General features: G+C 38.3%; 1 protein-coding gene across 2 annotated transcripts; it reads left to right on the forward strand.

Annotated features, from left to right (window-relative positions):
* The first annotated feature begins 2,627 nt into the window (after positions 1-2,627).
* Positions 2,628-27,806, forward strand: LOC149211387 (plant/protein). Of its 2 annotated transcripts, none has more exons than XM_089391488.1 (4): positions 2,628-3,164; positions 4,117-4,371; positions 4,633-4,792; positions 27,293-27,806. In XM_089391488.1, exons 1-4 carry the CDS (start codon positions 2,775-2,777, stop codon positions 27,469-27,471), a joined length of 984 nt encoding a protein of 327 aa, XP_089247614.1. In that variant the 5' UTR covers positions 2,628-2,774; the 3' UTR covers positions 27,472-27,806. The 2 variants fall into 2 exon arrangements, with proteins under 2 accessions (XP_089247614.1, XP_089247615.1); XM_089391489.1 differs by having other exon boundaries at positions 2,629-3,164; positions 4,120-4,371.

Here is a 27,806-nt window from a genome sequence, read left to right on the forward strand (position 1 = left end):
GATTGTGGAGGATGTGATGGTCTCCATTGACTCTTGGGAGTACCCTGCAGATTTCCTAGTTCTCCAGCCTAAGGCTAAGCTTACTGGTTACCCTCTCATACTTGGGAGACCCTGGTTGGTCACTGCCGATGCTTACATTAGCTGCAGAGCTGGGAATATGACCATCAAGAATGGGCATATGTCCAAGTAGTTAGTCCTATACCCTCCTACTCAACCATCTCTAAAGCATGATTTACCTTTATGGTTGGAGGAGGAGGAAGAAGATGAAGTTTACCCCTCCCAACTTTATACTTTAGAAATAACTATGGGAGGAGGACAGCAGGATGAAGATGATTTGATTGAACACCTACTCCAAAGTCCAACTCCCAATACATTGCCCTTAGAAGATGTAGTAAAGGAAACCCAGAACAATCATCCAATTGACCTATGCTTGGCCGATTCCAACCCCCTCCATGTCAAAACCATAGAATTCGGCCCTGAGAGAACCTTGAAAATCAATCCATCTCTTTCTGCTCTCCAAGAAGAGAAGTTATGCAACATGCTAAAGGAACATCTAGATGCCTTCACTTGGAGTTACAAAGAAATGAAGGGAGTGCACCCCTCAGTGTGTACTCACCACATATACATCAAAGAAGGTTGCAAGCCAGTCCAACAACCCCAAAGGAGGATGAATCCAGCTCTTAAAGATATAGTTAAAGAAGAACTGCAAAAATTGCCAAATGTAGGATTCATTTACCAGGCTATCTCCAACAGTGAGTGGGTCTCTCCTTTGGTGTTAGTTCCAAAGAAAAATGGTAAGTGGAGGATTTGTGTGATTACAGGGAGTTGAACAAATCCATAAAGAAGGACCATTTTCCTCTACTTTTCATTGACCAAGTGCTAGATGGCCTGGCAGGGAAAAAGTTTTTCTCTTTCCTAGATGGATTCAGCGGGTACAACCAAATCCAAATTAGCCCGGAAGACCAGGATAAAACCACCTTCACTTGTCTTTGGGGTACTTTTTCCTATAGGGTCCTTCCTTTTGGCCTATGCAATGCTCCTGCCACTTTCCAGAGAGCAGTCCTGAGTATTTTTCTTAAGTTAGTCCATGATGCGGTAGAAATTTATGTGGATGATTTTACACCTTATGGCTGTGATTTTCAAGAGGCTTTGTCTAACCTAGCCAAAGTACTGCACAAATGCATTGAAATGAACCTGTCTCTTTGTCCCGAAAAATGTGAATTCTTGATGACTGCAGGGACTGTGCTAGGTCATTCAATATCTCAGCAAGGATTGAAGGTGGACCCAAACAAAATAGCAATCATCCAAAGGGTCCCACCTCAAAAGCAGAGAGATGTCAGAGGTTTCCTAGGGTTAGCTAGATACTACCGAAGGTTCATAAAGGACTTCAACAGGCTGGCCTCTCCTTTATTTGGTTTGTTGGCGAAGGACTTTGAGTTTATATGGTCAAAAAGCTGTCAAGAGGCCTTAGACACCCTAAAGAACAAGTTAACCACTGCACGCCTCCGAGGCCCAAATTGGGCCCTTCCTTTTCATATTCATGCTAATGCCTCACACAAAGCCATAGGAGTAGCCCTAGGTCAGATAGATGTAAAATTGCCTTATGATATCTACTTTATCAGTAAGAATCTGTCAAAGGCTGAACTAAATTACATAGTGACCGAAAAGGAACTCCTGGCTGTCATTGAAAAACTGTCAATGAACATAAGACTATGGTAGAATTAGAATTAAGTTTTAGAGCAGTTGCTAAAAAAGGTATTTTTATAACCCCGCTTACTTAAGTTGACCTAAGAGGTTGGGTCTAGATACCTTGCAACCTTAATCGAACATTAAGGGGATTGCTTTGTTGCATTTTAACGATTTATCAAAGTCAATCTTTTTTAAACAAAAACATATTAGGCTCAATTATAATACGACAATAATAAGAAGCACGATTTTCTCCATTTCATCAAACTCATGTTTATATAAATTATAATGTTTTAAAATTTACATTCAATAACCAAAATACTTAGTTTCATAAATAAAATCTCTATTTAATTTATAAATTATAAATAACATATTTATTTATTTAAAAAAACATTATTTTTTCACATAAAATTTAAATATATTTTTCACAAATTTTAAAACTTTATATTGAGAGATACAATTCACCCGCCTTAAAATTACTTATTTTAAAACTAAATTACATCACAATATAAATAAATCATATTTTTTATATTAAATTATTTCTACATCTATATAATCATTCATAATATATATTTTTTTAATTTAAATAATTTTATTCAATTATCTTCATAAATCTATGTACCTCTTCTCTATATCCACAAACATTTTAAATTATAAAATCTTATCTTTTTATTTCCATATCCTACAAAATTTAAATAATAATTTTCTATATTATTTCTTTCATAAAGTTTAACAACATTGCTATCACAATACATTCAAAAGTTTTAACATTATTTCTAATTAATCATTTTTCGCTCCGAATTCACTTTATAAAACAGATTTACACCTCCACTTTACCAATCCATTGAATTATCCAAGGTTTTATCCTTCTCACGTCGGGGAGGATTCTCCTAGAAGCTAAAGCTTTCCACTTCTATAATCATTGATTTTATCAAACCTAACAATTTAACTTTAACGAAAATAATCTGTACGAATCTTTCTTACCCAAAATCTTATCAAGCACAATTCCACGAGTCACGTTATCTCAAGCTGAACACCCATGAAAGCCCAAGTCCTTGGCAAGTTCACAGGTGACTGTGTGTGTAGATATGGTTGAAGTAATTGCAAACATGATGAGTTTGCAAGCACCCCCACAAACAAAAACCTTATTGTGTCCCTTAAAATCTCCTCGTCCGCTGCATATCAGTCCTTACCAGTCAGTCCTTCATGCCCCTCTTTTGTCCACCTTTCTGGCCACCAAAATTTCAATAAAATCTATCACCAGAAACTCTAGAAACAGCCATTTCTGTGTTAAATCCCGACTAGTGTCCTCTAGTCGTGAATATGAGCAGACTGAAACGATCCACATTGGAAAATATGGAATGCAGAAACTGGGAGAACTTAATGGACAAGAAAGACAGAATGAAATACTACATTACCTCAGGCTGAGTGCTCTTACTGGAGTAGTGGCACTGGTACCATTTCTGGTGGATACAGAGGTTAGTATACTTGTTTTATCTTTGAATTTCTAATAAATGCTCATTGTCAGACTAATTAGTTGCATAAAGATGCTATGTACTGAAACAATAAGGATGTTCTGTAATAATTGGGGCTAACTGAATTGGCTAAAATTCTTCAGTATACTGTCTGCATTGCATTTGGCCCGTTGATTCTGTCTGCATTGCATTCTGGTGGATAGAGAGTGACATACGGATATTTGGCTTACTGATTTTATCTGCATTGCATTCTGGTGAATAGAGAATGGCAGAATGATATTTGTGTTGACAGGGGCATTCTACAGCCCAAGTAGATGGATAGCCAACATACTGTGTGTTTCACTTTATAAGAGTTTGGAGTCTGGACAGACTTTGATTTTTGGATAAATAAAAATTATAGTATAACAAGTCAGATATACTTGAAAATTTACCACACTTATAGCTGGGTAATACAAAAACAGGGACTGATGTTCAACATTTAGACCCCAAACTATGCTAATTATATTATCGTTTGCTCCACTGTACAAGACATACACAATAAACAGGCCATAGCTATAACAGAGTTAAATTCAGGTTTTGCTGGGTGGTGTCCTCGGGGGTCTTGTTATCTTTATATGTTACTTTAGTTTTTAAAATACACTTGAAGTTGTTAATAACTAGGACAAATCCATTTTATTCTTGGATCTGAACAGAGAAGTATTGAATTCCTCAAGGTATCAAGTGCTATCAATTTCTACATTGATGTCCACTACTACATTGAGAAATTTGATACATATCAGAGTATAACAAATTCACGAATAGGATAGATAGACTTTCCCCAGGTATCAATTATTGAGGAATTTGATGCCTTTCCATGCTCTAGAACTCTGGTATTAAGTTGGATATCAATATAAGGGATTTATAAAAAGCCCCTTTTCTCCATTTTTTCCTTTGAAAAAGTTCTTTGTGGCTGCAGCAGGCTTTTGCAATTAGTGGGGAGTTTGGACTTTTGGAGGGTCTTTCTGCATCTTTGATCCATCCTATTGTAATGGGTGGTTTGTTTGTTTATACTCTGTGGACCGGCTATCTTGGATGGCAATGGAGAAGAATTCGCACCATTCAAGATGAAATCAACGAGCTGAAAAAGCAAGTGAACCCTCAGCCCAAGAAAGAAGGAGATCCACCAGCTCCACCTTCACCTATAGAAACAAAAATCCAACAACTCACAGAGGTTAGTTCACTCGTGCATATTTCTTCGTCATATAATTTTTATTTATTCTTAAAATGCCTATCAATATTTGTGTAGGTTATGTACGTAGATATGTTAGTTTTCATACCTGGTTTTTCCATGTGTCTGTATATATTGGTGTTCTTGCTTTCCTAAGGCCAACAGAGAAGCAGTGGCCATTAGGACCAAGTATTCTGTGCATTCTTAGATGGCGAAATAGGCACTTACGTTGGAACTAAATCCAACTATTCATCTGACTTTTAGGAGAGGAAAGGGTTGCTCAAGGGCTCATTCAGAGATAGACATTTTAATGCTGGTTCAATCCTGTTGGGATTCGGAGTTTTTGAGTCAATAGGTGGGGGTTTCAACACTTGGGCCAGAACAGGAAAACTTTTTCCTGGACCTCACTTGTTTGCAGGAGCAGGTATGATTTTATCCTCCGTAAATTTTCTTTTTCAATGTGGCTTAGGATGTCTGCACTGACTATTTACTGATTTGCAATCATCAAGGTGTAGCCACTGGAAATTTCGCTCTTCATACAACATAAATAGTTCTTGCATCCATAATGATGTTAAACCTTGAGAGCAACTTGCAGCAGTAGGATAAGAATTTACAGTGCATGCTTATTCAGCAGTTAATGAAATTCAAAATAACAGAACAGTCATACCAGAGAAACACACATAACAACAAAACGTTTTTCATTTCTTAGGGATAAATCATCGTCTTTTTTGTTCTTTTCTTTTCTTTTATAAAGAATCTACAAATATACAAACAATGTTGCCCCTAAAATTAGGAATAGAGAAACAGCTCTGCATTTAGTAAAAACAAGAACGCAATCCAGACATTGATTTACACATTCCATATAAAAATGGAATACTACTAATTACACACATGATATAATGGTAATATCCTAACAATCTCCCACTTGTCACTTACATCAATCAAAGTTGAATCCCCATCTTACCCATACATTTAGCAAATTTCCCTCCATCTACTTCATCATGGGACTCCACTTCTTTTATGTAGTGGATTTTCACCCTGACATGCTTTGTCCATGGATAAAACATGGATTCTTTGCCAAAGCAATTGCACTTTGATGTCACAACAAATGGTGTGGGCCCACGTTCAGGTCCAATATTCTGCGTAACAGCTGTAACCAAACAGCTTCCTTGAAAGTCTTTAAAGTTGCAATGTACTCTGCTTCAGTTCTGGCATGGGTAACCACTCGTTGCCTCTTACTCCTCCAAGTCATTGTTCCTTCAAACAACACACTTATATACACACTAGTGGACTTTGCATTGTCCAGACTCCACATCATGTGTACAGTCATCAACAACAAACCCGTGCATCCAAAGCTTCTTGCTTGCACCTCCATAATAGAAAATAGCATAGTCACCAGTACCCTATAGATACCGAAAGATCCTCTTGACAGTTGTCCTATGACCTATCCATGGATTTGCCACATATCTACTTACAAGTCCCACTGCTTTTACACACCATTGCATACTAAGGCTATCGACCACACTAGCATATGGTACTTTTTCCATCACCTCTTCCCCATATTTGCTCTTAGGACTCATGTTCGCCGACAAACGCCCTCTCACTTGAGATGGAGTGCAAGTCGGTTTACATTTATCTATTCTAAAGAACTCAAGTATGTTTTCCACATACTTTCTTTGGATGATATATATATCTATGTTGGCAGTTTTCTTAACCTTAATTCCCACACAATAATGCAACTCACCGAAGTCCTTTATGTCAAACTCCCTTAACAATTGAGTCTTAGTCTCCCATACTAACAACTAACTAGCCTTAGCTTTAGTCTCAGTTGTCACATCAATTGTTGTTAATTTTAGATAACAATGGTATGTTCAATTGTTGTTAATTTTAGATAACAATGGTATGTTCTATGCTTTAGCACAATTTACTTCAATGTTCCTTTAGCAGCCCAATGGCAATTTCCAATTATTTCCACTAGTAATCACATTTAATCACATTGATAGTAAATGCAGATAGAACATAAAGAACATGTACAAAAGACAATCCAAGACAAGAGGACACAAGATTTGGCAGATGCCAGGGAAAATCCCCAATGTGGGGAAAACCCTTTGATCAAATCTTCTTATTATTATTCAATAGTTCCCCAATGTGGGGAAAACCCTTTGATCTAATCTTATTATTATTATTCAATAGTTCAGCAGAGAGAGAGAGAGTAAATAGATCAAATTTACTTGCCCAATACACAGTCAAAACAGCTCTGTCAAAAGGAGTCAACTCCAGCCCTAACCAGAAAGTCAACGTTGGTCAAATCGGCAACAAAAATTCCTCCACGCAGCTCGGTCATTAGCAGTCCAATTTGGCCTTCAAGGAGTGTCAAAGTCAACCCAAAACAGTCCACCCAGCCTCAGTCGAACTCGGTCAAACTTCAGTCAATGCTGCGGTCAAACAGTCTTGTGGTCAACGCAGGTCAAACTGCCCCGGATGCCTCTGTTTCTATGCCAGAGAATGTGGCCTCAAGAGATCGGAATTCTGCCCAGAAAAACACAATCAAAGACAGTCAAACAACCCTTGGTCAACGTTGGTCTGTACTCTGAAATTTCGGCCTGTACTTGTCTCTAAAATTTTTGGCCTCCTGCCACACGTGCAAGAGAGAGAGAGAGAAGAACCCAAGCTGTGCGAACCAATCTGATGTGAGGAGAGAGAAGGATGTGTGAGTGAGTGCTCTCCAAATGAGGAGAGTGGTCACTCCTATTTATACAATTCGTTAAGGGTGAGGAGACACATCCATTGGGCTTCTTGAGCCTAGATTTAACTGAGGCCGACCTTGACAATTTGTGCATGAGAGAGAATAAATTCAAAATTCCACTTCTGTTTGTCCGAATGAGATGATATTTATATCAAAATTGGACCTCTCGAAAAGAGGAATCCAATGCAATAATCATCTTCGTCATATGAGCTGTCCCAAGGTGGAATTTGGCCCTAGTTGCCAATTTTAACACTCCCTCTCAAGTACGGAGAATTCCACCTGCCAATCCATCTACCATCATCATCCCGTCATCATGTATCATTTCTGTCATCACTTCTCTGCTCTGCTGAACGATGAAGTAATAATGAAAAAGAAGTGATCAAGAGTGACTCACAAGACTTTACCACTCTCCACTGACAAAAGTCAATCCTTGATCCGAGATCAAGTTGTTGAACACCATGCATCTTAGTCATAGGGAGTACGGTAGTACACGATGCGTCCATCGGTAGTGCTATGGTCCCTAACCACTTTTCCCAACTCATTGGCCAGATAAGAGGTACTTCCCATGAGGCTCGGACTCCATGGGTAGGATGTGTGCTGGGGCATCGGCAGGAGAAGGCGAACCGCTCATCCTGCTCATATGCCATAGGAGAAGGTGAACCACTCATCCTATGCATATGTCAATCGCAGGGGAAGGTGAACCACTCACCTTGTACATAGCGCACCACTTGGGGAAGGTGAACCACTCACCCTATGGTCGCTCATAGCTCCAAGAAGTACCCCAAGCCCCCAGGAGCTCCCAGAGCTCAGTGTTCAACTCATACGGGACCCTCATATGAGGGTCTTTCCACGACTCCAAGTCTCTCTCGGAAGGTTAAGAATTTAACCTTCCCCAAGGGCTTCGTGAGAATGTCTGCGACCTGCTCATCCGTCTTGATGTGTTGGAGCCTTATTGCTCCCTGTTGTACCATAACTCGGAGAAAGTGCTCCCTGATATCAATGTGCTTGTAGTGGTTGTGGAACACAGGATTCTCTGATAGGCGAATACCACTCTGGTTGTCACAGAAGATCATGGTGGTATCTAGCACGTGCTCAAATAGCTCACTGAAGAGCTTCCTCAACCAAACAACTTCACAACAGGCCATACTCGCAACAATGTATTCGGCCTCAGTGGTGCTTAAAGCAACCAATTTATGCTTCCTGCTCATCCAAGATATTGAAGCAGACCCCAAAGAGAAGCAACACCCAAACGTGCTCTTACGATCCACCACACTACCAGCCCAATCAGCATCTGAATATCTATGCAGCCTCAAATTCCCGACAGTGTATCTTAGTCCATAGTGGATTGTGCCCCGGATATATCTCAAGAGATTCTTAGCAGCAATCCAATGAATGTGATGAGGCTCGACCATAAATTGACTCAATGTGTTCATAGCGAAGCATATGTCAGGACGAGAGTTGACCAAGAACATCAGGGCCCCCACAAGTTGACGATACTCGGAAGGGTTCGCTAATCTGGGCCCAACAACACTTCCACATAGCTTCTTGAAGTTGAGTTCCATCAGAGTAGACACGGACTTGCAATCCACCATCCCACATCTCTCAAGCAGCTTCACAATGTATTTTCCTTGAGAAAGGAAAATCTCACCTGGCTTTTGCCAGACCTCCAGTCCTAGGAAGTAGTGCATCAGTCCTAGGTCCTTCATCTCGAATTTGAAAGCCAACTCCCTCTTTCATTGATGAATGAGAGGGTCATCACCTTTCAGAAAGAGATCATCCACATAAACGACCAGAATGAGAGGCCTGTCCTTTTCAACCTTGAAGTATAGGTTCGGGTCAACATTGCTCCTTGTAAATCCCAACTTCATAAGATAGCTATCGATCCTCGCATACCAAGCCCTGGGGACTTGCTTCAACCAATAGAGGGATTTCTTCAACCTGCATACATGTGTCTTACTATCTTGAACTTCGAACCCCTCTGGTTGTTCTACACAGAATTCCTCTTTAATCAAACCATGCAAGAAAGTAGTTTTGACAACCATTTGGTGTAGGCTCCATCCTTGCGAGGCAGCAAGGGCTATGATCGAACGGATGGTGGTATATCAGGAAACTGGCGCAATTATCTCACCATAGTCTACTTCTTCCTTTTGAGAGAAGCCTCGAGCAACGAATTTTCCCTTGAACTTTTCAGCATTCCCATCAGCTCCATGTTTGATCTTGTAGAGCAGTTTTAAAGTGATCACTGCCTTTTCCTTGGGTCTAGGAACCACATCCGAGACATCATTCTTCATGATTGACTCATATTCTTCGTTCATTGCATCCTTCCAGACTTGGTGTTTCACGGCTTCTTCGAATGTACAAGGCTCAGATTGTACAATGGTACTCATGGCAGCTAAGTACCCTTGGTACCTGTTTGGCTTCTTGCTTTCACGAAATGTCCCCCTTGGTGCAATATGTTTCTCAGCATCTTCAAGAGTATCTTTGAGCCACAAAGGTCTTTTTCTTGAAGTAGAGGGCTCACTAGGAGGTGGATCAATGGGATCCATTGAACCTTCAACATCGGGCATTGAGTCATTAGTCAAAGGTTCATCTTCCTGTCCTTCATCATCATCATTGTCCTTCCTAGGGATAGGAAGATCTCAGAATTTCCTAAGGGAAAAATCTTCATCAAAAGTGACATCATGACTTATTTCCACTTCTCTTTGACCAGACACATAAATTATATATGCCTTCGAAGTTTCACTGTAGCCTACAAACGTTCCTTTCTTCCCAGATGCATCTAGTTTGTTTCTTTTCTCTTTCGGCACATGAAAATATACGGGACAACCAAAAATTCTAAAATAAGAAACATCAGGTTTCTTACCGGTGAAAACATCTTCGGGTGTCTTGAAGTTCAATGCTTGATGTGGGCATCTACTTTGAACATACAGAACGGTGTTGGCGACTTCTCCCCATAAGAACTTCGGTAGACCTTGGTCATGAAGCATGGCATGGGTGGCTTCTATGATGGTTCGATTTTTCCTTTCGGAAACACCATTTTGTTCAGGAGTATATGTATTAGTGGTCTCCCTCTTAATGCCAGCTTCTCTACAATAGTCATTGAACTCATTTGACTCATATTCGGTCCCATCATTGGTCCTCAATATTTTGTTCTTCTTCCCTGTTTGATTCTTGACCAAGGCTTTGAAAGAGCGGAACCATTTGAACACTTCGTCCTTCTTCAAGAAATAGATCCATGTTTTGCGAGAGAAGTTGTCCACAAAAATTGCATAGTACAAATATCCACCCAAAGATGTTATAGGCAACATACTTGATAGATTAGAATGGACCAATTGAAGAATATTGGTTGTTTGACTTTGACTTGAGGGGAATGGTCCCCTTGTATGTTTTCCAGCTGCACACCCCTGATAAACACCTTCATGATCTAAGTTGAATTTGGGCATACCTGTGACCATCTTCCTTACATCAGTTAAGGCTTTGTAATGAAGGTGAGCAAATCTTCGGTGCCATAATTCGAATTGAAGAGAAGTATCGCAAGTCATTGCTCCCAATGGAATTCCTCCAACCTGATAAAGACATTCAACCCTGAATCCAAGAGTGAATGCATCTCTTGGGTTCCTTTTCCAAACACGAACCTTCCCATCAATGAATGTCACCTTGAAGCCTCTATCTTCCATCGCAGAAATAGAGACTGGGTTCTTTTTCAGATCAAGAACATACAACACTTCTTGTAAATGAAGGGTTTGACCTTGATTTAAGTGAAGAGTAACAATCCTGATTCCTTTCACGGGATAAGTGGCATTATCCCCAAGTATAATATCCATATTAGTCTTCTTTCAATCAAGTTTGAGAGGGCCTCCTTGTACCCAATGAAATTCCTTGAGGCACCACTATCAATCAACCAATGATCCAATGTATCCGGAGGAGAGGCGGAGGAGAGGCGGTGGTGACGGAAAAAATAAGATAAAATTATTTTTTCTTTTCTACAACATTAACTTCTTCATGCTTGGATTTCCTCGACTTCTTGGGAGGACGACCATTTCCATTTCGAGCAACGGGAGCATTCCTCTTTCCTTTATTGTTCCTTTGATTGCCATTACCCTTGCCATTGTTGTTATGGTTGTCATCATCTCTTGGAGTATCCTTCTTGTGAGGACACTCTCTAGCAAAGTGGCCAAACCTGTTGCAATTGAAGCATCTCCCTTTTCTTCCTTCTTTGAATCCCGACTTGAACCCTTGACCTTGTCTTCTTGGACCAACATTGTTCTTCCTCTTAGCATGAGTGGAGAAGGCGGTAGGATTGTTTCCATTTGAGGGCTTGTCTCTTTCCATCATCCTTATTTCTTCTTGAGTGCATCTAGCCAATAATTCATCAAATCCTGGAATCCTGTCATTGTTGAGGATGGTAGTGTTGAACACATCCCATTCTCTTGTAAGGCCTCCAAGTGTAATAAGAGTGAGCTCCCTGTCACCAATAACTTCTCCAATAGATAGGAGATCATTCTTGATTTCAGTAATCCTCATGAAGTAGGATTGAATGGATTCTCCTCTATCCATCTTGATGTCTTTCAACTTGTTCTTGAGAAAGAGGACTTGATTTGCATTATTTACTTTGAACATCCCAACCAACTTTTCATACATATTCTTAGATGTTTCCAAATCAGAAATATAGGCAACCAAAGGCTTGTGAATAGAATCAACATTGATTTTCTTAGCTTTAACCCCACCTTTTTTGTACTTGGTTTGTGCAGCTGCGGATGCATTCGAAGGAGGCTCCACTACTCTTCCCTTGACATAGTCCATAACATCATTTTCTTCCAAAGTCAAATCTAGAGACATCTTCCATGCATGATAGTCGGATTTGTCCTTAATCTTGTCCTCGGATTTGAAGTAAGATGTAGTCGTCATTGGGACTAGTTCCAAGTTCTTGTCCAACAGCTTCCCATAGTGACTGCTTTTCCTCACTCTTGCTTGGGCTTTGTCTTCACCTATGCTCTGATACCATGTTAATTTTAGATAACAATGGTATGTTGTTAAAATTGGCAACTAGGGCCAAACTCCATGTGGATCACCTTATTTATGGCTTTTGATATTTTTCCTAGACTCCTCTCATCGAGAAGTGTAGGATTGTAGGATTGATCTAAAGATCACCGGATTCCGATAAGTATTTATGGAGATATGAATTTATTTTGATTATGGACAAATTGTCAAGGTCGGCTAGCAAACTTATGTAGTCTCAAAAACCCAACAATCATGTCTATTCAACCTCAACATTTGCATATAAATACAAGGGGAATTCTCCTCATTTGGAAAATTCAATTCACTCATCTTCTCCCTCTCCTACGCATAAAAGGAGCCTCTCTCTCTCTCACATGTGTGGCTAAAAGGAAGACGTCCTAGGGCAAGGAAGACGCAGAAAGGACACTAGGGCAGCAGGTCATCTCTTCGACTAGCATTGACCAAGCGTTGACCTTCCAGAAGTGCGGATTGGCTGTGGTTTCCTCTCCTAGGAAAGCTGCAATTTTTGGCACGAAAATCGAGGTGATCTGACCTCTGGTTTGACCGGTGTTGACTGCCCTAGTTTAGGGCTGCAAGTTGACTTCAGAAATTTGCAAATTGACTGAACTTTTGGGGCTGTTCAAGGGTTGTTTCTTCAGGCTGTTCGAGGACAAGTTGACCGGAAATTGACCAAGTATTTTAGAGGTCAATTTCAGCTAGTTTGACCAAGTTTGACTTTGCTGATCTAGGGTTTGCTGCTGCTGATATAAAATTACAGAATTTATATTTTGTACTATTTCTCTATGTTGAACTATTGAAGATGAAAGAAGATTTGATCAAAGGGTTTCTCCACATTGGGGTTTGTCCCTAGCTAGCCACCACATCTTGTGTCTCTTGTCTTGGCTTGTTTTCTGTTGATCATTTAATATTCTATCTGCACTTTACTTAATGTATATGTGATTGCTAATCTGTGGCTAATAAGAAGAAAAATAATTAAACTACTCTAAGCATAGAACATACCATAATTTAACATATGTTCTATGCTTTAGCACAATTTATTTCAATGTTCCTTTAGCAGCCCAATGACAATTTCTAATTATTTCCAGTAGTAATCAACACATTTAATCACATTGATAGTAAATACAGATAGAACATAAAAAACATGTACAAAGGACAAGCCAAGACAAGAGGACACAAGATTTGGCAGATGCCAGGGAAAAACCCCAATGTGAGGAAAACCCTTTGATCAAATCTTCTTATTATTATTCAATAGTTCCGCAAAAAGAGAGAAAGTACATAGATCAAATTTAATTGCCCAATACACAGTTAAAACAACCTTGTCAAAATTAGCAGTCAAAAGGAGTCAACTACAACCCTAACCAAAAAGTCAATGCTAGTCAAATCAACAACAAAACTTCCTCCAAGTAGCTCAATCAACAACAGTCCAATTCAGCCTTCAAGGAGGGTCAAAGTCAACCCAAAATAGTCCACCTAGCGTTAGTCAAACTTTTCAGTGAATGTTGTGGTCAAACAGTCATGCGGTCAACGCAGGTCAAACTGTCCCAAATGCCTCAGTTTTTGTGCCAGGGAATGCGGCCTCAAGACATTGTCTTTCTATCTAGAAAAATGCAGTCAAACAACCCCTGGTCAATGCTAGTTTGTACTCTGAAATTTTTGTCCTCCTGCCACACGTGCGAGAGAGAGAGAGAGAGAGAGAGAGAGAGAGAAGAGAGAGAGAGAGAAGAACCCAAGCTGTACAAACCAATCTGATGTGAGGAGAGAGAAGGATGCGTGAGTGAGTGATGTACACGTGAGGAGAGAGGTCACTCCTATTTATACAATTCGTTGAGGGTGAGGAGACACATCCAATGGGCTTTATGAGCCTACATTTCACTGAGGCTGACCTTGACAATTTGTGCATGAGAGAGAATAAATTCAAAATTTCACTTCTGCTTGTTCGAATGAGATGATCTTTATATCAAAATTGGACCTCTCGAAAAAAGGAATCCAATGCAATAATCATATCCATCATATTGGTTGTCCCAAGGTGGAATTTGGCCCTAGTTGCCAATTTTAACAATTGTTAGGGGAGTTTGATTGAATCTTAGTTTCCCTAGGCACTCCCTAAAGGTAATGTTAAATTCTTAAAGTAAAAGTTATCCATTTACTTAAACTTTTAACATTACGATTACGTGTCTCAAGTTGTTTGAGAGTGGTTCCAAGTTCCAACTTCATTGGACTTTATATGGAGAAACTAGACTTTACTATCCCATTCAAAATTCAACGAACTTAACAATTTTCAAGATTTCAAGATTGATGGGATTGCAACAAGTTCATTGGATTTTGTCATGTATTATGGTATGTGATTGACATATAATCAAGAGCACCAATCCCCATATGCATCCTAACATTGGTGGTGTTAATTGTTGAACTCCTTTATGATGGCTTTAGCATAAATGGATCCTTCACTCAAACCAAAATCATTCAACAAGCATGTTAAGCTTGTTCTACCATATTTTATGGCTTGGATTAGGTAGTTTCATCAAAATTAGATGATGTCGACTGATGTCCCTAGAGGATTGAGGTAGAGGCAAAGGCTAGACAAGAGTCGGAGAATGAAGGATAATACTAATGATGAGGATCTTGATATAATCGATGGTGGAACATTGCTTGTCAAGGAGAAGTGGAATATGCACAATGGTGCCACACCACAACTACAACATTTGGCAAGATGGGTGATTTCACAATTGGTGAACACTTCTGTGGAAAGGTGTTTAGAAACTAGATTAGTTTATTGTTTTGGACATTTCAGTCTTCATATTTTAGTGTGTGTTTTCGCTCAGATTGTACAATCACTGCGACAACGACTTAGGTCGGGGCTATCACTCTACTCCCCGACCTCTCCATTCTAGTTGTCTTCCAACAACAAGCTATGGGGGGTACTCCCTATGGAAGATGGAAATGAAAGACTTATTGGCAACCAATAAGTTCGGGAGATATGATTGAATGGCATAGCCACTTGGTTGATTTAGCAAGTTATGAGATTAGATTGAATTATTAATGAGACAAGTGCCTTATGGAGTCAACTACTTGCTTTAGATCAATTAAATACCAAGTGACTTTTGAATTATTAATGAGACAAGTGCCTTATGGAGTCAACTACTTGCTTTAGATCAATTAAATACCAAGTGACTGGATGAACAGCCCCTGCTTGATGAATGCTTAACTATCCTATATGCTATGCAAATCCTAGGACTTAGGCAAGATGCAAGATCTTGGTTTATTTTAATTAAAAGCCGAGCTAAGTAAATCCCTTGATCCTTATCTATATTGAGCCTAGTCTCTAAAGTAAGTGGAAAAGAGAAGTCAAGGTGAAGAAAGCAAGGGCTTGGTTAACGATCCTTCTCCTTGAAATCTAATGTACCAGGGGCCTCCGGCGCTGTAGAGACTATGGCTCTGACGACTGCAAGGTTACCGTTTTAAATACTAGAGGGGATAGAATTCTCGACCAAAGATGAAAGGGTGTTCCTATCTCTCTATCAACCAAGTTTATGCGTGGAGGTAAATATCAAATGAAAGACTAGTCTTAGGATGCCAAATGCAAGATTATTGAGTGATTCTTAAGGTGAGATTGTTTAATGTTCCTTCAAGTACTTAATTATGATTGATCTTAAGTTACGGCAATAAGTACTTAACAATGGTAAATAAGATACAATCTCATCCACAAGAACATGTACCAATTTTACAAGTGCCAACAAGATACAAGAGATAACCAAGAAATAATTGCCCAAGTGTTAAACAAAAATATAGATGCTCTTCACAATGATTTACCAATAAAATTATCACTCACAATAGGTATTCACCTTAGGCAGGAACCATAAATCTAATGATAATAAGAGCACTTTTCCACTTAAGACAATTAGCCAATGATAATTACTCAAAAGAGACAATAAGATTATCAATGCTCCTAGGATAGTTAGAAACCTTCCAAGTTTTCTCAACAAGGTAATGCCAATATTGCAATTAGATTCTTCAGTGACAATTATCAATAGACATGCAATTAGATTCACGAGTCCTCATGTTAAGAACACTTAGATCTTTAGTGCCAATGAGAGATGCCAATGAGCAATACTAACCATTTCACAAGATATTAGATCTTAATTTGATGTGCTTTATAGAGTGACATTATTAGTAATAGACATGCAATTAGATTCACAAGTCCTCATGTTAAGAACACTTAGATCTTTAGTGCCAATGAGAGATGCCAATGAGCAATACTAACCATTACACAAGATATTAGATCTTAATTTGATGTGCTTTAGAGAGTGAGATTATTAGTGTAAGTTTGGAAATTATGAGGATCTCACAAGACAACAATATGTTAGTGCTCTTGAAAAAAATAGAAAAAATGTAGCAAATAGCCCAATAATAAATTCACTTCACTGTTAGCTACAACAGGCAATTAACCAATTCAAGAAAACATCAAAGAGCATCAATTAAACCTTAGGACAGCAGTAAGTTACTAATGCCCAATGCCAAAATTATTACTTCCTCTTAATGTAGAATGCAAGCGATGAGGAGATGCTTATGTCACCGTTTATATCAGACCTTATGATGCTTCTTTTAGACAATGGACGGTCACCCAAAATTCATGAAGTATGCCAAACAAATGATTACCCAAGTATGCAAGTGATTTATTAATATGTTAGGGAACTTGTTTGTTAACTTTATGCCAATTTCATGAAGAATTTTGCCACTGTTATTGAATGATTAACTAGCTGTAAGTAGACAGTGAAGAGATCAAGGGTTTAGAGATCTAACCGCTTAGGCCTTGAGGCCTTGGAAATGACTAGAAACTTGCCAACGGTTCTTGGAATATCTAGCTGCAACCACCATTGTTAGCTAAGAAAATCACTTGAAAAACACTGCAACCACAATGAAGTAGCTCAATAACCCAATGCAAATGACTGAATAGGGCAACCAGGGCAGAGATGGAGGGATCAAGGCCTTAGGAGGCCACAAATGAGAGGGAAGAGGCCTCAAAGGCCTGCGATAGGGAAAAGGAAGGCCCAATGAGGGCTGCCGTAAGGGAAGACAAGTCCAACAGGCCCGCAGCTCAAGGGTAGAGGCCTTGTAGGCCTGTCGTAAGGCTAAGAGAGGTGTGTGGCCTTAGAGAATAAGGCCTTTGGGCCTATGGTAGAGGATGGGAAGGTTGCCATATTGAGAAATCTAGGGCAGCGAGATTAGGTGATTTCTCTTTAAATTATAACTACTTGTGAATACTTTTTACTTATCGTGATTAGGTTCTTCTTTAGCTTGATTGATAACTACCACAAAACATAAAGAATAATGAGACAAAGGACACAAGATATAGGTGATCAGCCAGGGCCAAAACCTCTCCAATCTTTAGAGGAAAACCCACAGAATTCTTCTTCATATATAATCTTCAATTTGACGAATTCCAAGACCTAGACCCTTGACTAAAAAACCTCTCCAAGACCAATTCACACTTCGGCCCTTGAAGACTTCTTTTTCCTTTTGGTCAAATTGACTGCTACACCATAGATTTCGGCTTCGGCCTCTTATTACAGGCTTGCAATTTTCGGCCTACCTGTAATCACAAAAGATTCACATGTGTCGACTGATTGGGGCTAATTTGTTAGGCTCCTCTTCTTCGCTTTCCTTTGGCTATATCACAACTTTTCCAAGGTCTGCAATGTTTTACTGCAGAAACCCTAGTTGTAGTCACATGTGCGAGATTACTTAACCCAAAAACAACACAAGAAGACTTTGATCTTTTTCTTCTTCTCTTTGCTGCTCAAGAGGCTATCTTCCCTTGTTATTAGCACTTCTATTCTTGCCGTGGATGTTGATGGATACTTCTTCAAGTGAGGCCGAGTCCTCCTTTATATAGTCTTCCTTCCCACGCTTGTAGGCCGAATTATCATAGCACCTAGGCCAACATGTCCCTTAGATGAACCAATTTGCTTCTTTTGAGGGACAACTTGTTGTAGCACTTGAGATGAGGTCTTGGAGGGTCTTTTGATTCTAACATTGACTCAACAAAATTATTTTTATAATATGTAACATGCCCAAATGGGTCATTCATACATGACAATGACTCATAAGCCCTAGAAGCTCTCAATGGGAGCTTGACCTATGAATTCCTCTTGAGCATGAAACCCATGCCTCAAGATCAACAATTATAATTTATTTTTTTCATTATTTTAACTACATAAAATCATGATTACATATTTCATTATGAAGACCAAACCTAGTTACATATTTCAACACCCCCTCTTAACTAAGGAGGTATTCATAATCCATAGAATGTACTTGGACACTCTCAATCTCAAGAATTCTCATAAGAAGAGTCGGATTGGTAACCCATCTGTATAGCATCATATCATCCAGCATTGTCACATAGCAAGGCCTTTACTAACAACTCTATCTCTCCACAAGATCAGAGCACAATGCTTGCGAGACCAATGATTTATAGACACCTTCATCATTGTTTCTCCAGGAGCATACCCCACCTGAGTGTTCACAAGGTATGTCTTTCCAGGAGTATTCTTATCTTGGATTCCCAGTCCTCAAAGACTATCGGTCCTCTACGACTACTCTTATCTTGGATGCCTTGCCACAACCTCAAAGAGTATCGAATGCCAGATGCTTATCCAATCCTCTCTTCTTTTCTTCCCAAGTAAAGACAAGAATGATGTGTCTATCTCTCCTTCTCAACTAGGGAGGATATACCCATTCCAATGAAGGAATGTACCCTTTCCTCTAAAAGGAATGCACCCAAGCTCCCTCTTAACCAGGGACTTGTCCAAGCTCCCTCTTAGATTAGACACTTGCTTCCAAGTTTCTACTAAATCAAAAACTTGCTTCTAGGCTCCTTCTTAACTAGAGACCTATTTCCAACAACAACTCTTTTATTCATTGGTGGAGATTATGGGATCTTCAGCTGCTTGTAGTGCTCTTCCCTTCGATGTCATGAATTCGTTTTTAATATTATGGAGCCTTCATCTTTGGGACTTCTATGTAGGGCATTGACCATCCATCACTTTCCTTCTTGAATTAGGGTAGTCATGTCATCCTTCCTTTCATCGAAGTGATCCATTGGACCATTTCTGGATTTTCCTCATATAGCTACCTTTTTCACATCATGTCTCCTTCAGGATCTTCCATCCTTCCACATTAGTATCAGTTGTAGATGACATCCATACTTTTCTTTAGGTAGCCCTGTATTAGCCCATCCAAATATTATTCAATAAATCAGAAATGAGCATCAAATAAAAAATGACCTTTTGTGATGGCCCTTCATCATGACATCTGCCTGTAGCATCATCAATATCCTGCATTCATATTGACACATCTCCAAGATATTCATTTGTCAAGGGTCTTCTTTCTTCTCAGACTTTTCCAAGGTTTTCATATCTTTCCCATGGAGATATCATGGTCAATTCTTCTAGTCATTGGATGTTGATTGTCTTCTCCATAGTTGCATCTTTCACGATCTCTTCTTTTCCTTTTATTCACATATTACTTCCTAGGAACTCCCAATCATAGTTCCTTCATATCTTTCAACCACCTCATATTCCATATGAGGACATATTGTTGAAAGATGTAACTAGGTTTGGTCTTCATAAATGTATTTGAGATGTACTTATCAAAAGAATGAATAATTTTTTTTTAATGATTATTATGACTTATTAAAGCATGGGTTTCATGCTAGGGTCATCATGTTTTAGGTCAAAGTCCCCATTGATGACTTCTAATATTTATTCTGAGTCATTAGAGTCATTGTACATTAAAAAAGACCCTTCTTGGGCTTTCGAATCATGTAAAAAGAATTATTTTTTAGTAAAAAATGAATTTAGTCTCCTCCACACCAAGTCTGCCTCAAGACAAGTAATTCGACTTCCCTGGAAGGCTATAAATACAAGGAAATTCGAATTCATTTGGAGCATCTCATACTCTGTCACACATAGTTCGATCTCTGAAGATGGAAGCTAGAAAAGTGCGAAGTTGGTAAAGGGCTAGAAGAAGAGCTGGAAAGAAGTGTGAGCTTTTGGAGGAAGATAGAAGACAAAGTTGCTTTTGAAGGGTTATCATATGCAAGAAGGATTGAGGGTTGACTTGGTGTGGAGGAAGCCTCTGTCTGGGTCTAGAGTCTTGGATTATCTCGAGAAACTATTGAAGGAAGAATTATTGACTGGGTTTTCCCCCAGATAGGGATTTTGCCCTCGCTGTCTGCTTACATCTATTGTCCTTGTGTCATTGTTTTGGTAATTGCTTGATGAACTAAAAGATAAAAGAAGAACATAAAGCTAAAATAATCTCAAGTAATTATCTATATAAGAAAATTTTTCTGCCTTCTGATTTTCTAACATGGTATTAGAGCTAAGGTGAAAGGAGGAAAAAGGAAATTATTAGTATCTATTAGAAGGAATCTAAAAGATTGATCAAGGGATCATATAAGGAGCTCTTACAAGAGAAGGAGCTCACTATCTTCAAGGACAATGTCTAACACAATAAAGAGTGAGAAAAAATTGGAAGGAACATCAAACTACAAGTCTTGGAAGAAGAGGATTGACCTCATTCTTGAAAAGAACAAGGTCTTGGATGTGGTCAAAGGAAAAGTGAAGAAACCTACAAAATAATTCAGTGATGCAGACAAGGCGAAGTATAGAGAATTGGAGATATTGGCTTTGACACTAATGGTAGAAAGCATAAAGGAAAATCTTGTCCCATACATTTCCAATATAGACCATGCTCAAGAAATTTATGAAGCATTGTCAAAATTATTCACTATAGAATATTGGTCAAATAGCAAGCTTGAAGAATGAGTTAAGGACTGGTAAGATCACAAAGGATGATATTATGGCTTCCTTCTTCGTGAGGATATTGAGAATTAGAGATGAACTTCAAGCCATAGATGAAATTGTACTAGAGAAGGAGCTAGTAATCAATGCACTATTGGGATTACCACCTACTTGGAGTTCTTTTGCATCAGGTCTCAATAGTTGGAAAGAAGAAATGAGAATTTCTTTAGTATCCAACAATGAAGATGAAAAGGTCTCAAATGCATACTCCGCTTCTCACAAGAAAGGACACTCCAAGAAGTCAAGAGGGCCAAGAAAGAAGGTTGATATGTACAAGATAGAATGCTACCAATGCCACAAAGCAGGTCACTATAGAAGTGACTGTCCTGACAATCTGAAGAACAAGAAAAGAAGTAGGGATCAAGCCAATGTCGTTGAAGAAGGATCTCCAAAGAAGACTAAGCCCGAAGAACTGGATATAAGGGATTTACACTACTAAAGTCCTTTGATATAAGGTTTAACATATTTTGGAAAAACATTTTTATTTGTTCTTAAGGTTAAAGGTATCCCTCAAGCTTGGAGGGAGCCCTCATCAACCTCTAAAGATAAGCATCCTATTACCATTTTCATTTTTAGTTTTCCTTCCTTATCTAGTTTTGTTTGCTTTAAATACTAATCGCATTTATGCTCTTATTTTCCTTTTTTAGGAAAACTTGTTGAAGACTCAAGGAAGAAGGCTTCACAAAACAAAGTGTTGGAATTACAAGGTTTCTTAAGAAACAAGAGGCATGTTTTGAATTATAAGTATTTTCTCTCTCCATATTCATTCTTGATAAACTATTACTAACATCTTTTTGTCTAGCTTTCTTGAATCTTAAAAATTCTTGATAGGGTGATTCATCATTAGATAAATCTACCCTCCTCATATCTTTGATTACCCTTGTGGAACCCTAGAAAGGTTTGTTGTGAAAACCCTAACTTAAGGGTATGTTGATAATGTGTAGAACCCTAGCCTACTTAGGGTTATTGTTGAAGTCTAGAGAAAATGCTTGATGCTTTGATGATGTCATGTTTGGGGTTTTGGTATGGTAATGAAAACCCTAACTTGTTACGGTTGAATGGTAATGTCTAAAATCCCGAACCTTTGAAGTATTGGTAATTTAGGGTTTTCTATGTTTTGTATTGAAACCCTAGATCCTTAGGGTTTGGTAGGGTCCACAAGCAAGACCCTTATTATGTCCGAGAAATGAAATCCTTGTCATGTGTGTGTTTGTCTGATCAAACCCTAGTCTGATCAAGTTTGTTATATGTCGAACTCTTATTGATGTTTGTGTAGTTGGGTTTGACTAACACATGTTATGAGATGCCTGTGCATGATGATGTAATCCTAGATATATGAGTTGACCTAATTGTTGATGGTAATGAGTCTCAGGGTTTGGAACTAAGCCCTAGTCGAAGTTTGATTCTCTAGGATGATAGTATTGGTGAATTCTAGGATTTTGTAATTAAATCTTAGTAGAAGTCCAAATCTCTGATATGTGATGACAATGTGATAATTTGAGATTTGTGTAAGATTGTCAAAATCTGAAATTGAGTTATGATTGTTGAGAATAAGTAAAATATAGGGTTTACAACAAATCCTAGTGGAAGCTAGTCATGTTGTTGATTGAGATGTGATTGGTTTTGATTGTTGAATCTCATGGATGAAATCTAGGGTTTGTATGAAATCCTAGTAGGAAGTCTAACATTTGAATTGTTTCTAGGGTGTGCAATATGTTGTCGTAGGGTATGTCATACCTCTGGAAGAAACATTGAAACCCTAGATATAACAGAAGTTGTTATGAAAGGCTCAAAGTCTTGATGAGGTAGTCTAGGGTTTATGACAAAACCCTAGTAAGAAGTTGAAGTGTATGTGCGTCTTGTTTATAATTAAGTTTGAGTATTTGATGTCTAAAGATGAATGCTTTCATTATATGATTTTGATATGGTTAACTTCATGCTTCTATAGATTTGGTTGTATTTGCTATCTAAGTTGTGCAGGTACATAATCTTCAAGATGGTGAAGATGTTCATAAAGTAAAGTTGATGTGATAAACATGATGTGAATTATGATGTTCATGATAACTCTTATGAGAAGGATGGAATCCATGAAAGATTCTCAGGTACATAATCTTCAAGATGGTGAAGATGTTCATAAAGTAAAGTTGATGTGATAAACATGATGTGAATTATGATGTTCATGATAACTCTTATGAGAAGGATGGAATCCATGAAAGATTCTTCGATGTCGTAGAAAAGAAGTTGAGCCCCCTAAGTTGAGAGGGAGCTTGGATGAAAGTTGATCTCCCTAGGTTAAGAGGGAGCTTGGGTATATTAGATCCTCCCTTATTAAGAGGGAGTGATGGATATGGTTCTCTACTTCATGTGTCATGCACTAGACCAGGACTAACAACCGTAAGTTTTAGTGAAGGCCATGAGTGAGACAAGAAATTGGAGAATGTATTTTGAAGGGCTGTTGAGATAAGAAAAGTCGGATCGATGTGTGGAATATGTTGTTGCATGAGAAGTAGGAAAGGAAGTTGTATGGTTGAGGAATCTTCTATCAAGATTCATTGGGAAAGCTCTAAGTCCTACTATGAAAAGTTGAGAAGCAACATCAAGTTCTCTGGAAGACCCCAGAGGTTTGTATCTATTTATGTACATTTGAGAGTCTATTACTAATTGGGGTTGTGTTTGTACAGGTAAATCTCTCGAAGGTTTGATAACATGTTTTATATGCTTAGGGTTGTCGATCAGTTTGATCGTGAGATATTTGTTGCCATCCTGTTTGATCGAGGAGGATTTGTTACCAATTGGAATAATCGGGAAGTTGAGGCTTTATGTGTGAGACATTGCCCGGGAGGACATCTGGTCTACACTTTGTGTTGATGTCTAGTTCTCGAAGTAGGGAGGGTGTCGTTGGTCATAGAGTTCTAACCTCGGATACACACCTAGATCCGTAGGTTGATGGTTAACAAGTAAGCTTGATGGTACCTAGAGAGGCTAAAAGCTTTAGTCCATCGTAGTCCCACTTTTATAGATTGCCTTGGTTAGGAATATAGTGCATGGAATTGCAGTGCCTAAACTGTTGGAGGACCTTGGATAGATTTCCTGATGGTACCTAGAGAGGCTAAAAGCTTTAGTCCATCGTAGTCCCACTTTTATAGATTGCCTTGGTTAGGAATCTAGTGCATGGAATTGCAGTGCCTAAAATGTTGGAGGACCTTGGATAGATTTCCCTGGTCAGGAATCTCTAGTCCACGACATTGCGGTGCCTAAAATTCTTCATGGTTCATGTATTCTGAGATCTTCCTTGTACTTGTACTGATGAATACCTCTCTAGTTAAGGAGTGTTGAAATATATAACTAGGTCCAGTCTTCATAAATGTATTTGAGATGTACTTATCAAAAGAAATCCATTTTTTTGAAATATACAATATTCCCTTTGTGGAGGACCTTTAAAAATTGATTCCTTTAGAACCCACGATTTTTTCCAATTGGAAGATTATTTGTCCTAAGACCATTTAATTTTGACTCTATTAATTAATTTTCTAGCTTAAGATTTCATTTTATTTTGTCAGATTTTTTTTTTTTAATTTATACATGAGGGGATTTAATTATTTTTCCACTGTCTAATACATAATATTTTACATTTTCAACCCTGAAAGGGGGAATACACATTAGGATTAGACGCTAAAGACACATAACCCACTTGCGACACAATATGATCTAGTAGACCAAGTGATTTGTAATAAAATAATTAAGCCAACTAGCTTAAATTATTCCCAAATCACTTTTACATCAGACTCGACTAAAATCACTTTTACATCAGACTCGACTAAAAACACTAGGACTCACCTAAGATTCTGACAATAAATTTCACCCTAGCTTTGGGGTTTAAGCTGGAGGGGAAAAATCTTTTGATTAGTCGTGTCTAGCAAAACAGGTAATCAGCAAGGTTAAAAAACCTCCTAGGATGAAATTCGTCATCAAGATTATAGTCTTACCTAGGTTGATACATATATTCAAGATCTTACTAGGATTATTTACATCATACAACTTGCATAATGAGTTTACAACGACATGTAAACAGTTGATAGATTACCCGATCATGTTGAAAAAATGGGCACTTCCGCTTCCTTAGAACTTTGACAAAATGTGTGCAACAGGACTGAACTAGCTCGTTCTCCTGCATTGCACTAGTATGAACCATTGGATAAACCTATGCATTTAGGCTCCTTCAATATTGGGACTGTAAATTTGAATCAAAAACATGCTTTAGCTTTGTAGGAAATTGAAAGAATACCAAATATAAAATCTATATTTTTTTTGGTCATCTACATTCTTTTCAAATGAGAAAGGAAGATAGAATTGTATTAGTGTTATGGTTTTCAGTGGCCTATCTACTAAGCAGAGTAACTAAGAGCGAGATCTCTTAAACCTAATTCAACAACTACTCAAGTCTCAAAATTCTAGTCATCCTCGGGGTTGGGTTAGCTCACTTGGCGATGTACATAAACATGTTATGTAAAATATTATGAGGTCCTCGGTTTGATCCCCCAGATTAACCCATGTCCATGTTAGGGGCAGGTATGGTGCACCTAGTGGTTATAGTGGTAGTAGATGGAATCTAACCTGTGTCATGCGAGTACAAGACCACCCAAGTTGCTAATTCCACTAGTCACAAAAAAAAGTCTTAAAATTCTATTTTTCTAATAATTGGCATGGACACCTTATGGTTTGGTATATGTACATCATTCTAGCTCAAGAGTATGTTCAATTCCATCTGATACAATTCCGGATCTTACTTTGGATCCTAGCCTGCAGATACCTTATTTTTCAGACATAAGTGCAAGATAGCAATTAGAGTTCTTCTAATAGCCTTTTAACCTCACTGCCCTGTCCTTGAAGGGGCCTTCAAATGATATATACCTTAAAGCTGAAAGAGAATGCTCTCTGGGGATCTCAACAACTTTTCAAGTCAAAGCTTCAGCTATCTTTGGCATTATCGCAAAATCAAAACCATCTTGAGATTCTCCATGCAAATTAGATAGAGACCAAGAAAATCTGCTCATATTATGTTGCTACTTTACTGAATGTCTTGGCTTTGTATCTTGTCTACTTTCTGACCCATGTGAGATCCTATCATTAGGAGATCAAAGATAAGTTTTTCATAGTTCAGCTAAAATGTCGCATGCCTATCACTATTGTCATTTTCAGGTTTCTTGAAGCATAACTTTTTCGCAAGGTCATTTTCATTCATAGGCACAACATTTTCTGGTGTAACTACAATTATGTCAATTGCATCAATTATATCCATTTCAGTTTCTACAAACAGGATATTGCATTATATCCATTTCAGTTTCTACAAACAGGATATTGCAGAAAATCTCTGAGCATGGCACGCAACCGTGACATTAAAGTTTTACAAATGGAATGTGGTCAAATGGCAAAGTCGTTCAAGATATTGACTGCACATGGCAAACTCATTTCCACCACATGTTGATGGCGCTGGTAGAGATGAATCCAGCCACTATTGACTCTCTGGTGCAAGTGCACAAAGCCTTGCCAACTTCCAAGCAATAAATAAATGATCTCTTCAAGGAAGAGGAATCTACATACCATGGAACACAGATATCCATTGAATTTTTCAAAGTGATTCTTTAGACTCTAAAGAAGCATTTCGACCAACCCAAAGGCATTAAAATTCCCATGAAGAGGTCAGGGTTCCTCACTTGTGTTGGTAAAACAGCCTTTGGACATCAAACCAGACTGAAGGAAGGGGTAAATAATATGCACCCTGCAGCAGTGAATTTTATATATATATATATATATATATATATCCCAACTTATACAGCATCTAATGCACTATTGCTAGATGCAAGTTGTTTGTGAGAGGGGACCATGGCACTGTTGCATCAAATTCACGCTTAACTTACACCTCGTGCTAACATGTCTCCACGTGTTAACCTTGTTAGGTGGCTTGACATCCCTACCTACTTGATCACTAGACTGCAGCTTCATTGACAATATAAAAAATAATAGTAAAAATAGCAAGGAATAAAGAATATTGTGATTGAAAATAAATTAAAAGGACATTTTTCACTGGACATTATATGAAGGCATTTTGCTTGTTTTATTCCACAAGCAATTCTGGATTTCGTTTTCTCATTTTTAACATTTCACCTTAATCTTTGTGCAGCAGGAGTTGCTTAACAAAAAATGTTTCTGGTGTTTATCAAACATATTACAGTGCAGTGATTTTACTTTGCTGCAGAGGCTTATGTTTGACACCACATATATACTTTGACAGGTATAACCATTTTGTGGGCTTTAGCTGCTGCGCTTGTTCCTGCAATGCAGAAGGGTAATGATGTTGCAAGAAGCCTGCATATAGCATTAAATGCCGTCAATGTTCTACTCTTTATTTGGCAGATTCCAACTGGTATCGAAATATTATTGAAGGTCTTGGAGTTCACAAAATGGCCTTGAAGACAACTGCTCAGATGTCTGAACACTAATTTCCACTCAAGGGTTGGCACAGCATTTGTTCTCCGAGTAAATATTTTATTATAATGGATTGAATCGTGTGGATGGCGGATTGAAAGGCATACAGCTGAAATCATGTTTCATTCTTTTCCACGGGCTCCATATTTGTTTAACAATATCCGTTTATATATATAATTATATTGAATTAGATTATGTGGAAGTTGGAGATTGTATTATTTTTTCAATACATTGTCCATGCAAGTATACTGATTCTGTATTTTAAAGTTTTTAAAATAACTTATATAAAATTATACTTTTTCTTTAGGAAAATTACACCA

Source organism: Pinus tabuliformis, chromosome 1_1, assembly GCF_031772625.1.
Source record: "Pinus tabuliformis cultivar Carrire ecotype Pingquan chromosome 1_1, CPIR1, whole genome shotgun sequence".
NCBI lineage: Eukaryota > Viridiplantae > Streptophyta > Pinopsida > Pinales > Pinaceae > Pinus > Pinus tabuliformis.